Source organism: Daphnia pulex, chromosome 7, assembly GCF_021134715.1.
Source record: "Daphnia pulex isolate KAP4 chromosome 7, ASM2113471v1".
In the NCBI taxonomy this organism is placed as follows: Eukaryota; Metazoa; Arthropoda; class Branchiopoda; order Diplostraca; family Daphniidae; genus Daphnia; species Daphnia pulex.
In genome coordinates, this window is record NC_060023.1 from 2,581,767 (window position 1) to 2,601,298 (window position 19,532).

Consider the following 19,532-nt stretch of genomic DNA (forward strand, 5'->3'; position numbering starts at 1 on the left):
ACAAAAAAACCAGTCACAAACAAAAATTAATTAAAAATTAACCAGATGGAATTGGGGATAGAAATAAAAATTAGGTAATAGAGAAATGAATAAAGTATTCACTGTTAGGAAGAAAAGGGGGGAAATCAAAGTTATAGGTAAGAAAACAACTGTTTTAACGGGAAGAAGTTGGTTTTTCCATAAGACGCTGTAGGCGACACAGATCAAGTTGGACACAAATGAGATTTTCGCATTTGCGGAGAATGCGCAACGCAGGATGTCCAACTACTCCATATTGATGAAAATCAAGTAATAAATACCAAAAAAAGCAATTTACATTTTTTTTAAATATTTTTTAAAGAAAAATGTACATTTTATTCGAGTATTAACGAGTTTATATTGAAACATTGAAATACATATCATCTCGGTTATATATTGAACAGAGTCGCGTAGGAGAGTTGAATAAGGCGTTGATATCATCAAGCGGCGTGCCATGGGACCCGCGTTCGACTCTCCTTGTGTGCCATACTGTTTCTGTAAAAAAAAAAATATCAAAGCAACGACTCCCAAAAAACGAAATTTCTGATAATCACACCAGAGCTCTCTCAATTGGAGATTAATACCTAGTCGCGTGTCGTTATCTTCAATCTGATTCTATTAAATAGGAGGTAATGCTGCAAGGCTGAAGCTGTACTGATTGTGGTAAAATATGTCCATTGGATGTAACAATCTTACACTTTGACACCCAGGTGGGAAAGCTCGGATAGAGACTATCAATCAAGTTAATTTTTTGTTACTTTACATGTTAATAGTATTCAATGAGGAAATCTTTTTTAATTGGTAATTTTTTAATGTTAACTTTTCGTACAAATCTGCCTGCCTTCATGAAGGCCATTCTCGTTCAAGATTTTCTTTCTTCTATAGAGAATTATTAATAAGTGAAAGGAAATATGGCATGTTTTATAATAATCAAAAAAATATTATGCAAATGCCCTTTAAAAGTCGACCCTCTACCAGATTTCATTTCTTAAAATAACCACTATTGTATATCAAAATGATGATAAAAATTCATATTTTTACAAGCGTACAGCTGTAAAAAACGATTAACTAAAAATGTTAATAGTTCAAAATGTTCCTTTCAAGTGAAGCCCCGTAGCACATTTACAAACCATTAAATTTGTGGAGACGATGTGAAGTTGTCCGGACAGCGGATCGAGACTCTCCCGAGGCTGAACCAGTTAAAACATTTTTTTTTAAAGCTAACCCGTCCAGTTAATTGCATTTATAAAAATTTCCATCTAATTTAGTAGGTGTGATTTTTCATACGGATTTACAATTTTTGTCTGCCATCTGAACCAGATCGGATTGTTGATGTTTTTTGGAATGTTCGATTTTTTTCGGTTTTCCGCTAGATGCCGTCAAATTACCTTAGCCTGTAATGGCGACTGTTGTTGTTGTGAAAATTGCCCGTTCTCGTTTTTTTGTGTTTTCATAGGTAACTGTGACAACAGTGATACCACGGTGATACAATGTACATATTATTATTTCGCCTTAAAAATTAGATTCCATTGGAATGTAGAAGGTTGCCGAGCATGGGAAAGCGTTACATTTCTTATGATTTTTCTGTTGCAAAACGGTGCATGCACAACTACAATGGAGCTGGGTGTCAAAGTACAAGCTATTCACCGGCCTTTTAACACGACTAGTATGATTCCAGCTACCGATCGCGCCGTATTTCACCGATGCCCAGTAGCAGTAGCGTTACAATCAAGCATTTTACGACTGATTGCTGTAGTGACGTTGGCACTTTGTTCATCAGTTCAAGGCAAGTGGCTACCACTACCCAAGTCATCTCATCAAGCACTGATGCCTTACTCACGTCTGATCCTTCTATGTGGCAGACTTTGTTCTCAGTTCTCAACTTGGTGTCATCTGTAAATTACATTCACATAAGTTTGAAGTGCATCAAAACAAGACAAAAGTTTTTTAACTTGAAAGTGAAATCAAAGTAAAAGCTGAAATGCTTAATAATGCACCAAAATTCCCCTAACATTGCTGGAGAGCAGCCTTGTCTATTATCTGAAACCAAGTCTGCAACGTTAACTGTACTCGGCTGTTTCCTATTTTGTTTTTTATGTTTTTTATGATGTAGTTAAACATAAACATCTCACCTCTAACTGTCCAGTTCAGAATTAAGGAGGCCTAATAACAGACCATTCAAACAGGTAAAAGGCAGTGCTAAAAAAAATTATGTAGCCTCCTTTTTTAAAAACACGTTTTCTGCTTAATTGGGTTTGCTAATCAAAAAACTTTTTGTAGGATAATGAATGTTTCAAAGAAGAGAAATATAAGAAAGGAACAGACTTCTTAATTAGAGCCATGTAACTTGATCTTTCTGATGCCATATTCCCTGCTAATTGGTTGATTGCTTTGATTAAAGTAAAAAGGTGAGTTAATTTATTTTATCTGTCTAAGATTTTTTATTGTTATCTGCCAAATGTATTTTCTTTTTCAGATTTGTAGAGGCCGAAGAAGAATGTAACCCATCTTTAAATCTTGATCCAACCTTATTTGTGAAAGCGTATTGTCGTCGCGGCATAGCCCGATCCGCGATCCCATAAAAGTTGCAACAAGTACTTAATGACTTTGAGAAAGTATGAAGTATCGAGCCACATAACAAAGCTCTGCGCTGCAAGAATTTAAACGTCCCTCAAAACTCGAGAGTCGAGAGTAAGGATTTTTCAAATTCGCGATTTTGTCTAAATTCTGGTTTTTGCTAAAAAAAAACAGGCCATTTCGTTTGGACCCTAAATTTTACGAAGAATTCTGGACCCTTATCAAATTTGATTTCAGTTACTAGTTGGAAGAGATATCGCTTACTTCCGGTGTAGTTCCGGTACAAGAAATTGATTATCGAATGTGTGACACTGACACTAGATGGTGAGACCGGTAAGATGTCTTGTCTTGTCATGGCGTCATGCGAAAAATGTCGAAAATTAAGTTTGCTTTTGTGCCGGACGTTATTTTGTTTTTCGGGAGAAATTAAGCCTCAAAATGATATGTAAGTTAATCTGTAACTATATAGTCTAACCACCATGTTTTACCTACACCCATCTCAATATCCTACACTATGTGTGCAATAACTTAACTGTTGTCTCATACAGGTCCAGGTTAAACCATAGTCTATGGTATGGTTTTACATATGGATTAACTTTATCCTGGGCATTCAACCTCAAGTTGCTGAATATTTCTTATTAAACTTCATCTTTATATCCTGAAACTTGCTTGCTACTGGTAAGAAAAAATTTTATTTTATTTCTCTTCACACCAAGTTATTTGTTCTTTCACTTCTTTGTAAGCAGTGATCGAGTAGTGAAATTCTATCCTGGCTGCCATTCTCTGTTTCAACCTCCCCGTAGGAAGCACACAACAAACTTCCCATGGCAGATAAAGGTAAATGTGTACTACTTTGTTAGTTATTGCTGAAACATAATTGAAAGCATTTGCTTTTATAGTTAATTTTCAGCAAAGAAGTTATAATAATCATGCTGCCTTATATTTAAGTTTTACGTCGATTTGATAGAACTTGTCATCTTAATGTAATAATTTTTAACAATCTTTTGATTTGTTGTAATAGATAATTTGCCTCTCAGAAAAAATGCGAGGTATCTGGTCGTCCATCTAAGGAAAATTATCAGGCATTGACGACACGTCCAACGCGGATCATCGTCTATTATTATTGGTATTGTTATTATTGAACCCTTTGCTTCCCTTTTGTTAGCTGTGTTTGATCGATTAACCCATAAGGCTGAATTTGTCGCACCTGCCAGAGACTGTCTTTAATATTTTAATTCTTTATATTCTTGAATGTAACACATTTTAATCAAATCCAATGATTTTCTAGATACGTCATTTTCGAGCTCATTTTCTCAGCTGCAAAAATCGTCTTTTTATCTGCTATTCTCTTGCTGTGGACGTTCGTTGGCGTAACTAAACGTAAGTTCCTTTACAAGTTCCTTACAGTTGAGTTAAATACATGTACTGTATTTTTATCGATCCTTTAATTTTTTGTCTCCGATCTAGAGTTCGGGAACAAAAGGAGTGGAACAACCGAACAGGAAAGGACTTGGCGGCGCGATGATCGAAAACCATCAACCCATCTCACGTGGATCATCTAATTTTGGTATTGTTTTTTATGTTAGTTAACCCGTTGGCTGCCACGCCTTTGTTCTCCCTTGTGTTAGCTCCTTAGCACGGGCCCGCGCTGTTCGGTCTCGTGGTTTTCATGCCGCGGGGTCGGAGAGTCGCACCAGCCCAAAATTCGCCGTAAGGCGCCTGTTAGGCAATGCACCATAGGGACTTCCCCCTTGTCGATACGGTGATGGATTCTAGAGGTTGTGCATTCCATGTTCTCCTGTCACCGTGTCAGCCCGGACTTGTCAGCAATGGCAAGTCCCACCTTGGTCATGGATCCTTCAGACATGGCGCGTAGAGTAGTAGAAGAACAATCTACGGGTTGTATGGCGTGGCAGCCAACGGGTTAACTTAAGTGTATGTTTGTATGTATGTATTTGTGTTGTAAAAAGAGGAGGAATTGTGGGTGGAGGTGGGACAATAAAAGCAATTCCAAACTAATTTAATATACATTCAATTTATTTATCATTACTTACAATAATCGCCGCAAAATCGAATTCAATCAGACAAATGTAAATTTCAATACTATTAATATTAGTTTGAAATAATTTTACTATTTATGCAGAAAAAATATATAACATGCTAGATATATTAAACAGTGTACCCAAGACCAGAAAATCTGTTCAACTGCAAAAACAAATTTCAAACAACAAACATTCTCCTTATACTAATGATGCTGCAAACATTAAACCCCTTTTTAAAACCCATTTTTTTTTACAATTTAATTTTATTCAACCTAGTCAGCTTTTCAATACTTCAAGAAATTTAAAACAGCATTTCCAGAGAGTGGCCTGTTGTTCTCAACCATGATATTAACATTTAGGTTTTTTTTGGCCAGAAAACAATTTAAACCAGCAGTTATCAATTGAATCATTCCTTATCTTGTAAGATCAGGTTGTATCAATCATCATACTATATGGATGATGCACTCAGGCATGGACACAGATGACGAACAACTCCACAACAGCCAACACATTTCAGGTTAACACCACAGGATGCATGCAACAGCTCTCCTTGACATCACACCGGCACTACACGCTGCATGCAACAGTTCCATTTGACATCACACCAGCACCGAAGACTGCATGTAACAGCTAACACCACCATTCACCAGCTGGCTGCAACAAAATCAAAGCCTGTTCAAATCTCGAAACCCTGTAATAAGTGGATAAAAGTTACATTTTAATGAGGCATTTATACCAGATAGTACAAAGCATTATTAGCAGATGAGAACTAAATGAGATTGCATTGCCATTTAGTGGCATGTTGAGATAGAATAACTTAAAAGAAAAAGCCAAAGGAAATTCTATCACAAGCCTTAATTCATCAGTGTAATTAAACATTAAACTTAACAGAGCCAACAGACTTCAATTGTTAATTGAAGGCAAACCACAGCTCGCGACAAGCAGAATTTTGGAAAAATCACACTGCCTTATCTTGGAAAGATCTAGGCATCTAGCCAAAATTCTATTAGCTATCTTCTACCCCTCTAAATATTTGGCGTTCACCTTAAGATTTTACATTAACTGGCACCAAAATAATAAACTTCGGTTTTACATTTTAATTGATTTACAAAGAAAAAACACGAAGTTGAAATACATTCTACAAACCGGACGATCCATTTCACCTGAGAACTGTCAGTTGCTGTCGACTCTCATCTCATCGAAACGAATGCCAACAGCCGCAGCCATCTTGAAAGTAACGCACAGCATTGCCATTTTCAGTTTTGCATTTAAAAAGGTCCGCATCTGGCATCTCTGCAGTTGCAAAGAGCCAAAGCGGCAAAACTGAAAACCGCAATAGTCCGACTGCGAACTGTGAATACAAAATGTTTAGCTTAACGACTCATTTTTTAAAAGTGATTAAAACAAAATTGTATGTGGAATCTTGAATAAAGAAAAAGCCGTACCAGATCCGAAAGGAAGGAGACTGCATTATTACATCCTTCGTTTGCGAACAAGAAGACTCAATGCCCTAGTTTCGTGATGAACTGCGAAGACTAAACTGTAATTTGAGAAGATAAAAAGGATTCCCGGAAAAAAAAAACGCGCTGATAGATAAATCAAACGCTTCTTTACGTCCACTCGATGAAATTGAAAACTTTCAAAATGCAAACACAGAGAGGTCAGCAAGTCTATAAACAAGTGTTGTCGAGTCTGGGCTGCGCCATACATTAAAAACGATGCATTTTGAGATCAACTTAGTATCGTGTAAGCGTGACGAAGGCAGCAACTGCTCGCTGCACCCTTGTTCCGTTTGATCGTACCATTTCTTAAGTTAACAAAGACAAAAGTGTCGTAATTTAGCGTCATGGCGACTTGCAATATCTCAATGAAAAGTCTCGTCCTATTCGCAGCGCAATTATTGGCGACTGTTTGTGGTCAAGAATCTCCTTCTTCCTGGGCCAAACTACAAATTTCGCCCAACGAACTTTGTTCTATGCCGTTCGGTAGTTTTCGCGTCAACATTTACGAGCACGCCGACAATAGCAAGTTGAGTACACTTCCCGCCCGTTACAAATATTTCTACACTCCGATCGCCCTGCTGGATCACACAAGCGCCACCAGTTCCTTCAACAACGTCACAAAACAACCGGAAATCCGATTCCGTATTGAAATGTGGAACGATAAGGTCGAAAGTGAAGTGGTTAAATATCTGGGCAAAGTCATCGGTCAACCAGTTCACGATCACCAGGTACAAGTTATTCCACTGGAGAAAGTAGTTCTGGTCAACACGATACCTTCAACTGCTTTCTCCCTCGGCAATAATTGGCTTCCCTATCAGCTGCACAAATTCCTTCAATTTTCTCTGTCGTGTTTTACGCAAAACGATTGCGATCAACTGGCGCTCGACATGCGCTCTAACCCGGAACAGTTCGACCATTTAAAACTTTTGTTTAGCTTAACTTCACAGGCGTCACAAACAAAGGAAACCACTATTCGCATCGACAGTGTCGTTTCGGGACAAATGGTCAGCAATCTCTTGCAACGATTTGGCCAAACAGACGAGATTCTACTAACGACTAACGATGAGAAGCGACTATTGACAGAAACAACAACCAACATCCTCGTAGAAACGTTCGACGAATCGGACGTTGTTTCTCCAAATTCGGAATCGCAGATCTACAACATGTTAAGGAACTTGCTTTTCTCTAATAAGACGGTCGTCAAAGAGCAGAGCGACAAGATGTGGGACACGGTTTTCTGGAATGAGGAAAATTACCGACCGGACAAGGCAGCAAAATCATTAAACGAAGTCTACAAGAAGTTGGACGTGGAATCAAAGAAGAAAATGTCGGAATTGTATAAAAATATCAAAAAGATGGACGGCCAAGAAAATGTTTTGTTCGCTATTGTTTCAGCGAAGGTACCGGTGACAACAGATTTTGCCAAACACGGATCTACTTCCAAGGACGATATTGATAAATTTTATCAAATGAGTAAAGGCTATGTTGAATGGGATGGAGATAAATTCGTTCCCAAACCGTTAGCTCTCAGTAAAATTAATCTTACACAATTGCGTGAAAGGCATTTGTTAAAAGATCGTAAAGTGATCGTTCGTTACTCGATCGCTGTCTTGTCCATCCCCATTAATTTTATACAATACCGTGGATTGACTGTCACTGACGAATGGCGAAATTTGAAGGACGAGTTAAAAGGTATTTTGCTGCTATTATATTACGCGTAACGTAAAATTTCAAATTTCCGACGACTTCTTTTTTTGAAAGAAACAAGGACCACTCTTTCGAATTTGAAAAAGGACTTGAATGGTAGGAACATTGGACTTTAAAAACTTTTTCCTGATTTCTAAATTTTACTGATAAATATTACTGGACAGAGAGAACAAATGCCATCGAGGATATTGGTAGGATCCCAATGTCCTGCGCTGATCTCCGTCAAATTGGACATAAAAAAAATGGACTCTTTTCGATTATGGGGAAAAAAATGATGGAAACTGTCCACTGCAATTTTTCGAAGCAATCTAACGAGGAAGGTATTGCTAGAAAACATTTATAGATAAATTAAAGCTGCTTAAATCGGCATGTGTGTACACAATTATAGGTTTTCAGAAATGGATTGGTTACGTTGACGTCAAATCTACTCCCGTTTACTTTCATGCGCAGAAGACTTCAAGTTACGCAAGAATCAACACCGCAATCCCGTTTGAAGAAGCAAGGATCAATGTGGGGAATGCCATGAACCTTCCGACAGGAATATTCGTAGCTCCAAGACCGGGGAAATATTACTTTGGATATTCGGGAATCAGTGAAAGCAATGAGGCACGAGTATTGTTACAAATGAAGACTGAAACAGAAGATTGGTTCACAATAGGACAGGGGTTCAGTACAACTAGTTATGAAACCTTTTCGCTTCAGTCTACTTTGCAGCTTCTTAAAGGTGATCAAATAAGACTATTCCTATTGGGCGGATCTATTCTCGATAATGCAGCCCATTACACTAACTTCGTTGGAGGGCTTGTCGAGGAAAATGTCTTTGAGTAGAATCATTTTAGTTGATTTTACTTAAAGATTTCTTATACTACGATGCTGAAAACTTTTGCATGCATTTCTGTTTGAAAATCTGTTTTCTTAAGATAAACTGCTTGTAAGATGAAATTCTTAACACCAAGTCGATTTGAAATTAGAAGCTATATCCTATGAATCACTTTAACTCCTTTATATGTACACTACCGATGCATTACATATGCAATAAAGAGAAGGTCACATACTTTGACTTGATCATTGCGTCAGTTTGAGCAGTTTCATGGGCTGGAAATATCCATTTCATACGCTGTCACGTTTCTGCAAGTCACCTACAACCGATTTGTAAGGATTGGAATGCTGGCCTCCTCTACGACACATTCAATTGTAAAGCCAGGGAAAAAGTCCAATTTAGGTTAACGAATCGCCTCAACGGCGGTAACATATATATTGACTAAGACACAGTACAGCTATAAAATCGTAACGACATACCTGTTGGCTTTTAGCTGAATTTAACCTTTGAATTTAAATAACGTCTAACATTTAGAACGGACAACTTAAACTATTGAATAGGATTTTTTGTGCGTTTTTAAGACAGTTAATCCCGATTGTCGATCAGATCATTGATATGTGATTAGCACCCAACTTACAAGCCGTTACTACTTTCCAGCTGATCACAAGCCCTTATTGAAATAGACTTTAGAGATTGAGCCTTCGCCAACAGTCTTTTTGAGTTTTTCGTATTGTTCCGGCTCGAAACAGGCCAGCGTTGAGACGTCCAAAGAGCTAAAAAAGAAAAATGAGCCACAATGATTTAGTACTCACGGGCGTGCATAAATCACAAAAATGTGTACCATCTTTGAGGGAAGAGGGCGCAAGCGGCGGGAGTCATGAAGGTGAGACTAGATGGGAAAATAAAATCAATAAGATTAATAACCCTTTATGAGAATGGATTCAATTCGTAATTTATGTACATTGCTCCGCAGGCGACGATCTGAAAAGGCGCATGTAAGAATTTAATTCGTTGCATCCAAGAATAGCTCTCCAATTTTTCCATCACGAGGGGCAGTAAAGCTGTGCAAATATTTCATTCAACGGATTAGATTCGAAATTTATTTGCAATCATTCATCGACTCAACTCATTCCAGGAGCTGCCATAGCGATTCGTGAGATTACAACTTGCGTGATTCCTTTAGCAGCGGCCAGCTAAAATGTTGTTTAGTAAAAAAATGTAATTCACGTAGGTTTCATAAAAGATAAGGCATGGAAAATTTACGCGAGATTCGGTGACAGCGTTTCCATTTTCGTCGTAAACGACGATGCCGTTAATTAATTCCGACTGACGCATCAGTGGAATATTTACGCAATTGGCAGCGGCTACGGCAGCAAATGGAACATAGCGCTGTAGAAGACTTCCGGCTCTCTTTTCCAAGAAGGTCTTGAGACCAAGGGCGGTAACCAACGCGGATGTTGTCGCCGAAACGTATGCCACGCCCAACTGGGTCGACGAGACTTCTGACTTGGCGTTACGGTTGGTGTAATTCACTAGAGCGTTGAAGGATTGGTTGACCCACTGCCAAAACACCACAGCAGGGACAGTCCTGGATTATTATGTATGCCAAAGTGAATCATAAATTCTGCATAGTCTATAAGGCAAGGACAATTTTTTTTTTTTTTTAACCTGTAAAACTGCAACATGAAGCCAGTGATGAGCATACCCCCTGGAACTTGGAAAGACATTCTACCGCAGAAATTCTGAAGTTCACCAGAGTCAGGGTGAAAAGCAGATTCGTAGAGTTTCCTTGCATACCAAACTTGTTCAGTTGTAGTTCCTGGTGGTTCTCGGTGATTCCTGCAAAATCAAAAAAGTTATTCATTAATAAAAGAGACAAAGTGTTTAATTTTGAGATGTAAAATTAAGTACTTGTATTTCTCGACCAAGGTTTTGGCTTCATAGAGTTGCTCGCTTGAAACAACACAAGATCTTGGATCAGTAACCCAAAAGAAATGCTTCAGCCTTCCTGAAAATGTGCTCTGATCCCACTTGGGTTGGCTAAAATCAATTCGCTGCATCTTTTTGTCCTGTAATGAATCTCCGATCGGCAGCTCACAAGTTTTAAAAAACCTCGACAAAATCGAACTGGCGAATAATTTCGACTGAACGTCTCTGTACAAACTAATCAACCCCCAAAATCTATTGTTTTCTAGACGGACGTTGAATCCTTCAAAAATCACGTCTACTATTCAACAACAACCTCATTAAAATGCACTACAGGTGTTCCATCAACTAGTCGAGAGATGACACCGAAATTATAAACAATACAAAAATCTCGAAGCCATCTAGCGCTAATAATCAAAAGTCCTTGATGAGGCAATAAAACGAAAAACAAACGAGCGATAAACACACACGAAAAACACATTTTTAATAAAAATATTGAATGACATGATGGATAGCAAGGTCTTGCCATTCTGACAAACGATCAAGTACGCGATTCCATCATCCGCAAATTCTTTCCTTGTGTATCAAACGATTGAAAAAAACAAAAATAAATGCGGGTCACGGTTTGCATGTATCTCTACGACACACACAAAAAACAACCAACAAACACACACACCGCTCGCAAAACCAAGTGTATAAATAAACTCGATCCGCAGAAGCGCATATTTAGGTGACGGGGATCGATCTTGGATGCGCTCAAGATCATCATGTCTGTGCTGGGCTGGCGGTTAAAAGCGCGCGGAGAGATAGCTGATAGTGAATGAATTTCAAATAAAAAAGTGAAAGTTCTTTGGTGTCAGTCGCGCCACCGTAAACAAATATGCTCAAATAGATTTATCGGACTGATGGTTGACACTGTAAAATGTTGTTTGAAAAATACTTCCGTAATAGGTCCGCCACCAGGTGTGATTTCTTTTTTTGGTAATCAAGCGGAATGCGGAATAGAAAGGTTAAACATATATCCGGACGGAGAGAGAGAAATATATAAAGTCCTTGGCTGATCGATTTCCCCCTTTTTTTCTTTTCTTTTGTACACCGAAAAACTTAATTTATACACTCACTCAGTCAACCCGTCATTTGAATGTATTCACACTACATCGAGCTCATCCAGTAAGAGCGCTGGATTTTCTTCTCTCTCCGGAGGCGAATAGAGAGGAACGTACACGAGCCAAAATAGCGTGTGACCACCCAGAGCGAAAAGACTATTTTCATGTAATATTATAGAAAAGATGGTCAGCTTTTTTTTTTCTTTTCAGATTCGTGTGCCAATCTCTTGTGTGTGCGCTGTTGCCGAAAAAGAGGCAATTCATCATCGAGTCACGACCCCCTCCTCCTCTAACAAGAAAAGTGGAAGAGAGAGAGAAAAAAAAATGCATTACATTACCGCGAGTGTAGGTATATATATGATTACATATTTATGAATGATGAAACACATCTCCAACTAAAAACACAGCCGCCGTATAAATATAATAATAATAATAAATATAATGGACCGAATTAGTAGTTGATTTAATACATACCTACATATACCGGAGATATAAAAAGCGATACGCCTTTCAGGTTTACGCATTAAACTGAGAAGATTTTTTGGCACGCGGCAAACTTTTTCAACAATTGACCCGCGCGCGTCTACACAAAATCATAGCGCTCCACCAAAAAGAAACAAGGCAGGAAGGAACTTGGCTAGGCGTCTGGAAAGAATGTCGCCGTAAAAGTTTGGTTCACGGTCGATACGCGATTACATGCGGGTGGTGGTGTGTGCTGCTATTATTATTCGTCCGATCGACCCTTTTTTATTCCAGAGTGGTTATACAAACCAAAGCAAATGGAGTCAATCCGTCTCCATTTCCCAAAAGGGAAAAACAGTTCCGTCAGTCTCACTTGGATGATATCCTCCCCGAAAAAAACACGCCCCAGTTTCTTCCCCACAAATGTTCCTTCCGTTTTTATACATTTCTACATATACTCTTCTTTTACGGGTTTTTTCACTTGTAACCTTCCAAAAGTCTCGAGTATTTCTTTTGGATTTTCCAAACGGCAATGGCGTTGGTGGGCGCAATTTCGCCATCCATCTTTTGCCAGCAGCTACATATCTTTTTGAAATGACGCGCGCGTTTCTATTTATGCGTGAGTGTGTCGTATATACCGGCCGGCGTGAAAAAAAACCCCGGTATAGATGCACTACTAGACGAGTCGATTGGCTCGATCTCTTTCGTTGATATGTGCCCTCGCCGCGCGATATTTAGAGGTTGTTGAGATGATGGATCCGCATCTTGCTCATCTGTCATCAAAGAGGTCGGGAATATAAGCAAAACAACCACCACCCGAAATGAATAAAAAGGAAAAAAAGATATACTATAAGGTGCATTGAAGATGTTTTTAAAAAAATGAAATAAAATAAAATTCTTGGCTCGTGAAAATGTCTATCCTATATCAAAGATAAAAGGCTACGCTATATTATAAAAAAATAAATTAGCGGGAAACACATCATCAAGAGTCAAGAGATCCATTGGCGAATTGAATCCAGCAGTTTCATCCTTCGTCCCCTTTGGGGATTATGATGGATCTGTTTTGTTTAGATTATAAAACTCTGCGGCTGTGTGTGTAGTATAGTATACGAGTGAAATGATAATCTTGCGTCCAATAATAATGGCTGTCATTTATTCCTGTATGTTGTGTAAATTCAATTTTTTTTCCTGGAATTCGAATCTACCCAACGCCCCCTGATATCATTCTGTTCACCTTCCGGCGCTGAATTCAAATGAACCAAAAGGGGAAACTCTCTCATTAAGTTGTTTTCTGTTTTTCTTCTTCCAAACTACTTTCGATGGCTGCTGGTAGCATTGGGTGTTAGCTTCGAATGAAAATGATGAATGCGATATTATACTCAATTCAAATTTGGCGGTAACAATTTCGAAAAACTTTGAAAGGGCGGTGGACGACAGTCAGTTACTTCTGTCTTGATTCATCATGTGATGGCTCTTGACAACTCTGAAAATCCCGAAAGTAAAAGTTGAAATCTTTAGAAAAATAAATTTTTCAAGGATTTTTAAAAAAAGTTGTTTTTCTGCTTAGGAAAAAAGATGCGCGAAAGAAAAAGTTGGGAAATGTTATTCTTGTTGTAGAGACTTTTTGGCGTCGCCAGAGTTTTTTGGGCGACGTGCTGCTGTGCGAGGTTTTTGGTGGGAGGGGAAGCAGACTCTCAGCCTCTTCTATTCCGTTGGCAGTCCAACAGCGAACGTGCCACCGTGCAGTCGCGTGTTTGAACGATCCCTCCCAACATATTTTCGTTAGTGTGTTGTTTGTTTGTTTGTCGGTTACATACAATTCGGTTCAAGTTTCGCTTTCTTTCTCTTGGAGACATTCCGAGCGAGCGGTTGAATCCATCGTTTGGCTGTCTCATTCAATGTGACAACGAAACCGGAAGAAGGAATTTCCTGCATCCAGCGGACAAACATACAAACAATCCAAAAAAGATTAGCTCATCTATTCCTGTCGCGCTGTCGCTATCCGTACCATACACCAAACAACAACAACAATGAGGTGCTAATACACAGCTGCTGGGCTGCCGGATTCCTTCTGCTGCTTCCGCCAGTGTGTCTGTGTGTCTATTTGTGCGGATATCTGAAACTGATCCGGTATTCCGTCGAAGACTGGCCGGCTTCAATTACTACGTGATCCATTTATACAAGCAGTGGACAACAATAAATCCCCACCACCAATAGGAAAAAACTTAGTTCATTTAAAGTTAATTCCTTTCCCGCCGACCACACCTGGCGTTCGCTATTTGAAAAATTCACGACTGACGCTCTTTGACTTTTATCGGCGACTGCACTTAAAATTTCTAAAAATACCGACTGCTATAGACAAAAAGATTTTTAAACAAAATTGTACCCGCGGGCTGTGTGTGATGCCTTGATATCAATTCCCAATGACCGGGATCACGACGGAAGATTTGGTGCTGCGTCTGCGTGAACTCTTGCTCCAGGAGGCTCTGCAGCTCCAGGAGGCGGCCAGTCACCCGCAAGTCGAAACAGTCGCATCCGGATCTCAATCCAACTCGGATCTGTGGCAAACGGCCGCCGCCACGGCCGTCACGGCCGTCACTTCCGTCATGAACGGTAGCAGCCCTTTCCAGACGGCGGCCGCCCGTTCGACGCCCACAGTAGCCGGACATCACCTCCACCACCACCACCACACCAACGGCAGCAGCAGCAGCCACAACAGCAACAGCAGCAACAGCATCAGTCAGGCTATCCTCACTGTCCTCCAGGGCATCCGCCCCCGTCATCAGAATAACTCACGCACCTCTCAGGTATACATAATGTGACGTGAACGGTGATTAATGGCCCTCGTGTCTCTGGCAAAAGGTAAAAGGGTATCATTTATGGCATTTCACCATATCAGATTGAGAGTTGAATCATTAGGCAATCCGCTTTGATTGATAATCGATACCCAAAATGATAATAATTAACACAAATTTATGTATACTAATTTGTTTGGTGAATGAATGAATTGGGGCCCCTTTTCCTCCACCCCACCGCCCAGTTGGATTGGGTGAGCGATGATCAGCAGCACAATCCATCGGTGTGGAACTCGGCCAACTGGACGTTTCCAGACTTGGATCTGACATCTTTCATGGAGGCGGACATGGATGGACTGGGCTCCAGCGGATCAGACGGTTCGTCGTCGTATCAACAGCGTAGCAGCGCCGGATTGAGAACTGCCATCATCGCCACCGCCTACGCCCTGGTGATGGCAATTTCACTTTTCGGCAATTTGCTCGTCTGCTACGTCGTGTTCCGGCACAGGAGACTCCAGCGCAGCATCACCTACACATTCCTGGTGAATGTGGCCCTGTCTGACCTTCTCATGACTTGCCTCAATATCCCGTTCAGCGTCTCCAGAGTCCTGCTGGATCACTGGCCATTCGGCCAATTCCTCTGCTCCCTGGTGCCGTTCGTTCAAGTCATGAGCGTCTACGTTTCGTCGCTGACTATGGCCGCTATCGCCGTCGACCGCTATCGGGTCATTTTGACGCCCTTGAAGCGTCGATTGAGGCCCCCGCACGGCCTCATCATCATGGCGATTCTCTGGATCTTGGCCTCGATGGCAGCCCTGCCCTACGCTCTCTACAGCGAGGTCGTCCCCATTTTCACCTATAGGTTAGAAAGGAAAACAAAAAAACAAAATGACATTTGGGTGGGGATAAGACAAAAGGAATGATAATCGATTTGGATCTTTACCAATCCAACAGGCCTCTGAGACGGTGCCAAGCCAGATTTCCAACTCCGGCGCTGGAATTCCGGCGATATTTGACATTGATCACCTTCGCCACCCAGTACGTCATCCCACTGGGCATTTCCGGACTGGCCTATGGAGCTATCGTCCGACGAGTATTTGAATTCAATCATTTTTTTAGAAAATCAAACCAAATTCCACTTCATTTTCTCATTTTACCATAAAGTTGTGGATGAGATCTTTTGTCGGAGCGGTTACGGATAACCAACGAGTGCGGCAGGATCGCGCCAAACGCAAAACAATTCAAATGGTATGAAAATATGACAAAATAAAAACCTAATTTGAAAATGAGTAACATTACGAGGGGGTTAAACAGTTATTAGTGGTCATATCGCTATTTGCCCTTTGCTGGTTGCCACTGAATGTCTACCATTTGGTGAGTGACGTCGGAGCTTCAGAGTCGGCCACACGGCACAACTCGACGGCCTTTTTGGTTTGTCACTGGCTGGCAATGTCATCCGTCTGTTACAACCCATTCGTCTACTGTTGGCTCAACGCCAATTTTCGCGACGCCGTTCAAACCTGCGGACGGCTGTGCATGCGCAGCGTTTGGTTTCGACGCAATCAGCGCAAACAACAGCCCAGCATCATCATGCACAACACGACGACGGCCGTACTTCACCAACAACATCAAGGTCGGGTGACGATTGTTTTACAACCGCCTACAACTTGCTCTACAGTGTGTAATACGATATGTGGGTGAAAAAGTGTCACATGTATAGTTTTTTTCTTTCTCTTCTTCTCTCTCTATCCCGCATGTACACGCTAAAAAATATAGAGTCGACATCTAACACCATCACCGGTCTCATCATCACCACGAATCCGGCCAGCCGGCCACAGAACTCGATCGACTCGGTCCAGCTAATTGAGCAGCTCGAATTGCTCGTGCCGGATAACCCGACACAGTTAACCATCAACGAGGAAACTTCCCTGGTGTAATAAAAGTTTTCTTTAACTATATTATAAAAATATTACTTTTTTTTTTTACATGAACTCAATTTTTAATCAGAATTTGTTTTTCTTCAAAAAATTGTTTTATGTATAAAATTCATCAACCACAGTTTTTCCCTTTTTCGTGTGTACAATAACTCAATAGAACATTTCGTTTTCCAATTTTAAATTATATTTTACTAGGAATATTGTGTTTTGTGTCTGTTTGCACGATTTTTGACACTGACAAAACAAAAAATTGGCGATGTATAGACGTGTAAATATAGACGCAAAGAAAAACTTTGGCTGGTCTTGCCTAACATCACACTGTTTTAAATGGCAGTACGCTGGCAGTGTTGGAAGTGTCCAATACGGGATTGGACACAACTAGAGGAACGTCAGCGTCAGGTGAATCGAGAGAAGGATAATGTTGTCGATAGCAAAAGTAAGCGGTGAACAATCCCAATAAGGAGCCGCAGAGAACATCTTTTTTTCCGGAAAAAAAAAGATTTTGTTGACAAAAAACTAGAAATACAAAATGAGGGCGTGTTTTTTTTTCTTACCTTGCCAGTGGTGATGATAGTCACATGTCCTACTGAGAGCGACGGTCAAGGCTATGAGCAGAGGTAAAAGGGAGACTAAAAGACGAAGGCTTTGCCCACGTCCTTTCACGTTGAACACGCCCAATTTCCCTGCCATGTATAGGCTGATGAAACCTAAACTGGCAAAGGAAACTGCATGGTCCAATCAAAAAACAAAAAAACAACATTTTGACATGATTGAATATGTTGTCTTTGTTAAGAAACAAAAGAAAAGTAATCTTACATGAGGAGTGGCCACTGGGAAAGCTTTTCCTTCCTTCAGTTATTACAGATGGATCTCCCGTACAGTGCATGGCGGGATTGGCATGCCCATCCGGAAAACATCGCCAGAAAAAATCTGGACGTGGTCTGCCTAGATTAAACAGTACAAAAGGTCAAAATAAATAAATGCAATTGTGTTTAACTTTGATACTTACCAACAGTTAATTTAATAATGTCTGTAATTATTCCGTTGATCCCTAAAGCAAGAGTGAGAGAGAGAAGAGCCTGTGTCACATCGGTCACTTCCCGTCTGAAGAAATACATCACAAATATCACAATTAAAGGGGCAAACACCACAATTGGCTGTGGAGTGAAAAAAGATTAAAATTCTGTTTTATAATCACATTCATATGTTAATATTACCCAAAGCATTTTAGAAGGAACATAACTTTCAGTCACTGGGTTTTTGTACAGCCATAGTTCATCAGGATGTATTTTCCTTTCAAATGGCTGGAGTTTTTCCATCAACCTAGAAAAATGAATGGCACCAATCAAGCATGTGAAAATTAAATTCTAAATAAGTAATCAAGTACCAAACCTACACAAAACTAATAACCAAGGAAATTCTGACAACAACTTCAATCCATAATTGCTGATGTTTCATGAATCTCTTCCGAAATGCAGTGCTCTTCATGACATTCACTTGTCAGTTGACTGAAACAGAACTGTCAGAAAGTCCAAAATTTGTTTACATGCGAAAAGTGCCACGACGATGCCACATCATCTCATATTTCCGCGCGTCATTCGAATTATCTTTCTGTTTTCGGATTTATTCTGTTACTTTTTTTTTAGATATGGACTATGGTATAGGCCTACTTTGTTTAGTAGGAATACATTCTAGTAAAAGATGGGCAAATAATTTCGAGGAAAATAGGAACACATTGAAATTAAAAAATTTAAATGAAAAAAAGATGGCGTCATGGGCTGTTATATTCAAATTGATAAACTAAATTTCTTAATCTGTGACAAGGTAATCATAACTCGTATTTCGTAAATTCTTAACCAAATAAAAGGTCCAGCAATCCGTAAAACAGTACATTAATACTTATTTTAACCGGCCTGTTAAATTTATTATTTTTCAATTTGCATAAATTGTCACGAAATAAGAACGACGACTTCATCAGTAATTATTTATCACCCCTAAAAAAGCCTTCCAAGAAGAAACATGACATGGGGGCTACTTTTCTGAGAAAAAGTAGTTAAAAATTAAATAGCGAAATATTCAAATCGTTACGTAACACATAGTAGAAATGTTTCTAAGAGGAATTGTCATGGTGCCTCCATGATAACGGAGATGTATTGATTAATTCATCGTCCTCAAACAAAAAGAAAAATGCATCCAGTCAAAGATATTGTGGATATTAGGAAGTAATAGCGGCACTGTTTTCGGCTGACTTGTATCGGAAACCAATAAGAAGATCTATTCTCTCTCTTTCATTGTTAAAAGGAATCGATATGCCGATTGTGTCATGCCCATGACAGTATCAAACATTGATTTATTTGGTATCAACAAACACTCTAAATGTCATGTCTGTATCGGTAAGAGAAGAAAAGGTCCACTTGAAGCCATTAAATGGTATTGATGGTTTCAAATGCCACTTTTACATCTATCTGATCTTTTAATTAAAAACATGTGCTTTCTTTACGGATGGATATTGGCATTACGTGAAAAGACAAAAACTGGTCGATAACACGACGTCAAGCATCGCTAGTCTCTCGGAAATGAAGTTGGACGTGTGTGTGTGTGGTAGCTAGGATGCGTGCTATGGGCCAAAGAGCGCTGGGT

The 19,532-nt window shown here is 39.8% G+C and overlaps 4 protein-coding genes and 2 long non-coding RNA genes across 8 annotated transcripts in view; 3 read left to right on the forward strand and 3 right to left on the reverse strand.

Annotated features, from left to right (window-relative positions):
* Nucleotides 1-4,207, forward strand: part of LOC124198807 — a 28,624-nt gene extending 24,417 nt beyond the window's left edge. Inside the window, exons 1-5 of one of the 2 annotated variants that reach the window (XR_006876728.1) lie at nt 3,175-3,273; nt 3,342-3,432; nt 3,617-3,721; nt 3,884-3,975; nt 4,063-4,207. This is a non-coding gene — a long non-coding RNA (uncharacterized LOC124198807). Of the gene's footprint in view, nt 1-3,174; nt 3,274-3,341; nt 3,433-3,616; nt 3,722-3,883; nt 3,976-4,062 lie in introns of those variants that run through there. The other variant, XR_006876729.1, reaches the window with a different exon arrangement.
* Nucleotides 4,208-4,965: 758 nt separating this feature from the next.
* On the reverse strand, nt 4,966-5,965 carry LOC124198814. Its single transcript, XR_006876739.1, has 2 exons — nt 5,773-5,965; nt 4,966-5,328 (listed from the first exon to the last, which is right to left on the reverse strand). It is a non-coding gene; the product is annotated as an uncharacterized LOC124198814 (long non-coding RNA).
* Nucleotides 5,966-6,288: 323 nt separating this feature from the next.
* Nucleotides 6,289-8,897, forward strand: LOC124198822. Its single transcript, XM_046594865.1, has 4 exons — nt 6,289-7,831; nt 7,901-7,942; nt 8,011-8,166; nt 8,235-8,897. Exons 1-4 carry the CDS (start codon nt 6,484-6,486, stop codon nt 8,672-8,674), a joined length of 1,986 nt encoding a protein of 661 aa, XP_046450821.1. The 5' UTR covers nt 6,289-6,483; the 3' UTR covers nt 8,675-8,897.
* Nucleotides 8,898-9,063: 166 nt separating this feature from the next.
* On the reverse strand, nt 9,064-10,992 carry LOC124198830 (sideroflexin-2-like). The gene is made up of 7 exons (XM_046594875.1): nt 10,578-10,992; nt 10,335-10,505; nt 9,930-10,254; nt 9,793-9,859; nt 9,628-9,727; nt 9,508-9,555; nt 9,064-9,439 (listed from the first exon to the last, which is right to left on the reverse strand). Exons 1-7 carry the CDS (start codon nt 10,724-10,726, stop codon nt 9,328-9,330), a joined length of 972 nt encoding a protein of 323 aa, XP_046450831.1. The 5' UTR covers nt 10,727-10,992; the 3' UTR covers nt 9,064-9,327.
* A 575-nt stretch (nt 10,993-11,567) lies between these two features.
* Nucleotides 11,568-17,076, forward strand: LOC124198824 (probable G-protein coupled receptor 83). Of its 2 annotated transcripts, none has more exons than XM_046594869.1 (6): nt 11,568-14,967; nt 15,201-15,817; nt 15,910-16,048; nt 16,120-16,203; nt 16,270-16,632; nt 16,732-17,076. In XM_046594869.1, the coding sequence occupies exons 1-6, from the start codon at nt 14,584-14,586 to the stop codon at nt 16,816-16,818; spliced, it is 1,674 nt and encodes a 557-aa protein (XP_046450825.1). In that variant the 5' UTR covers nt 11,568-14,583; the 3' UTR covers nt 16,819-17,076. The 2 variants fall into 2 exon arrangements, with proteins under 2 accessions (XP_046450825.1, XP_046450824.1); XM_046594868.1 differs by having other exon boundaries at nt 16,270-16,588.
* LOC124198835 (phospholipid phosphatase 5-like) lies at nt 17,054-18,463 on the reverse strand. The gene is made up of 6 exons (XM_046594880.1): nt 18,289-18,463; nt 18,110-18,215; nt 17,902-18,049; nt 17,709-17,837; nt 17,447-17,617; nt 17,054-17,369 (listed from the first exon to the last, which is right to left on the reverse strand). Exons 1-6 carry the CDS (start codon nt 18,378-18,380, stop codon nt 17,206-17,208), a joined length of 810 nt encoding a protein of 269 aa, XP_046450836.1. The 5' UTR covers nt 18,381-18,463; the 3' UTR covers nt 17,054-17,205.
* Between the last annotated feature and the right edge of the window lie 1,069 nt (nt 18,464-19,532).

Bases quoted from the DNA above. Each gene is read 5' to 3' on its own strand.
- LOC124198835 (XM_046594880.1), bottom strand. From the start codon at position 18,380: ATGAAGAGCACTGCATTTCGGAAGAGATTCATGAAACATCAGCAATTA. The intron at 18,216-18,288 runs GTAGGTTTGGTA...TCATTTTTCTAG, and splicing joins TCCTTGGTTATTAGTTTTGT to GTTGATGGAAAAACTCCAGC. The intron at 17,618-17,708 runs GTAAGATTACTT...TGGACCATGCAG, and splicing joins TCCCAGTGGCCACTCCTCAT to TTTCCTTTGCCAGTTTAGGT.
- LOC124198822 (XM_046594865.1), top strand. From the start codon at position 6,484: ATGGCGACTTGCAATATCTCAATGAAAAGTCTCGTCCTATTCGCAGCG. The intron at 7,943-8,010 runs GTAGGAACATTG...ATTACTGGACAG, and splicing joins TTTGAAAAAGGACTTGAATG to AGAGAACAAATGCCATCGAG. The intron at 8,167-8,234 runs GTATTGCTAGAA...ACACAATTATAG, and splicing joins GAAGCAATCTAACGAGGAAG to GTTTTCAGAAATGGATTGGT.
- LOC124198824 (XM_046594868.1), top strand. From the start codon at position 14,584: ATGACCGGGATCACGACGGAAGATTTGGTGCTGCGTCTGCGTGAACTC. The intron at 15,818-15,909 runs GTTAGAAAGGAA...CCAATCCAACAG, and splicing joins GTCCCCATTTTCACCTATAG to GCCTCTGAGACGGTGCCAAG. The intron at 16,589-16,731 runs GTCGGGTGACGA...TAAAAAATATAG, and splicing joins ACTTCACCAACAACATCAAG to AGTCGACATCTAACACCATC.
- LOC124198830 (XM_046594875.1), bottom strand. From the start codon at position 10,726: ATGCAGCGAATTGATTTTAGCCAACCCAAGTGGGATCAGAGCACATTT. The intron at 9,556-9,627 runs GTACATAAATTA...TTTCCCATCTAG, and splicing joins ATCGTCGCCTGCGGAGCAAT to TCTCACCTTCATGACTCCCG. The intron at 9,440-9,507 runs GTACACATTTTT...TTTCTTTTTTAG, and splicing joins GCCCTCTTCCCTCAAAGATG to CTCTTTGGACGTCTCAACGC.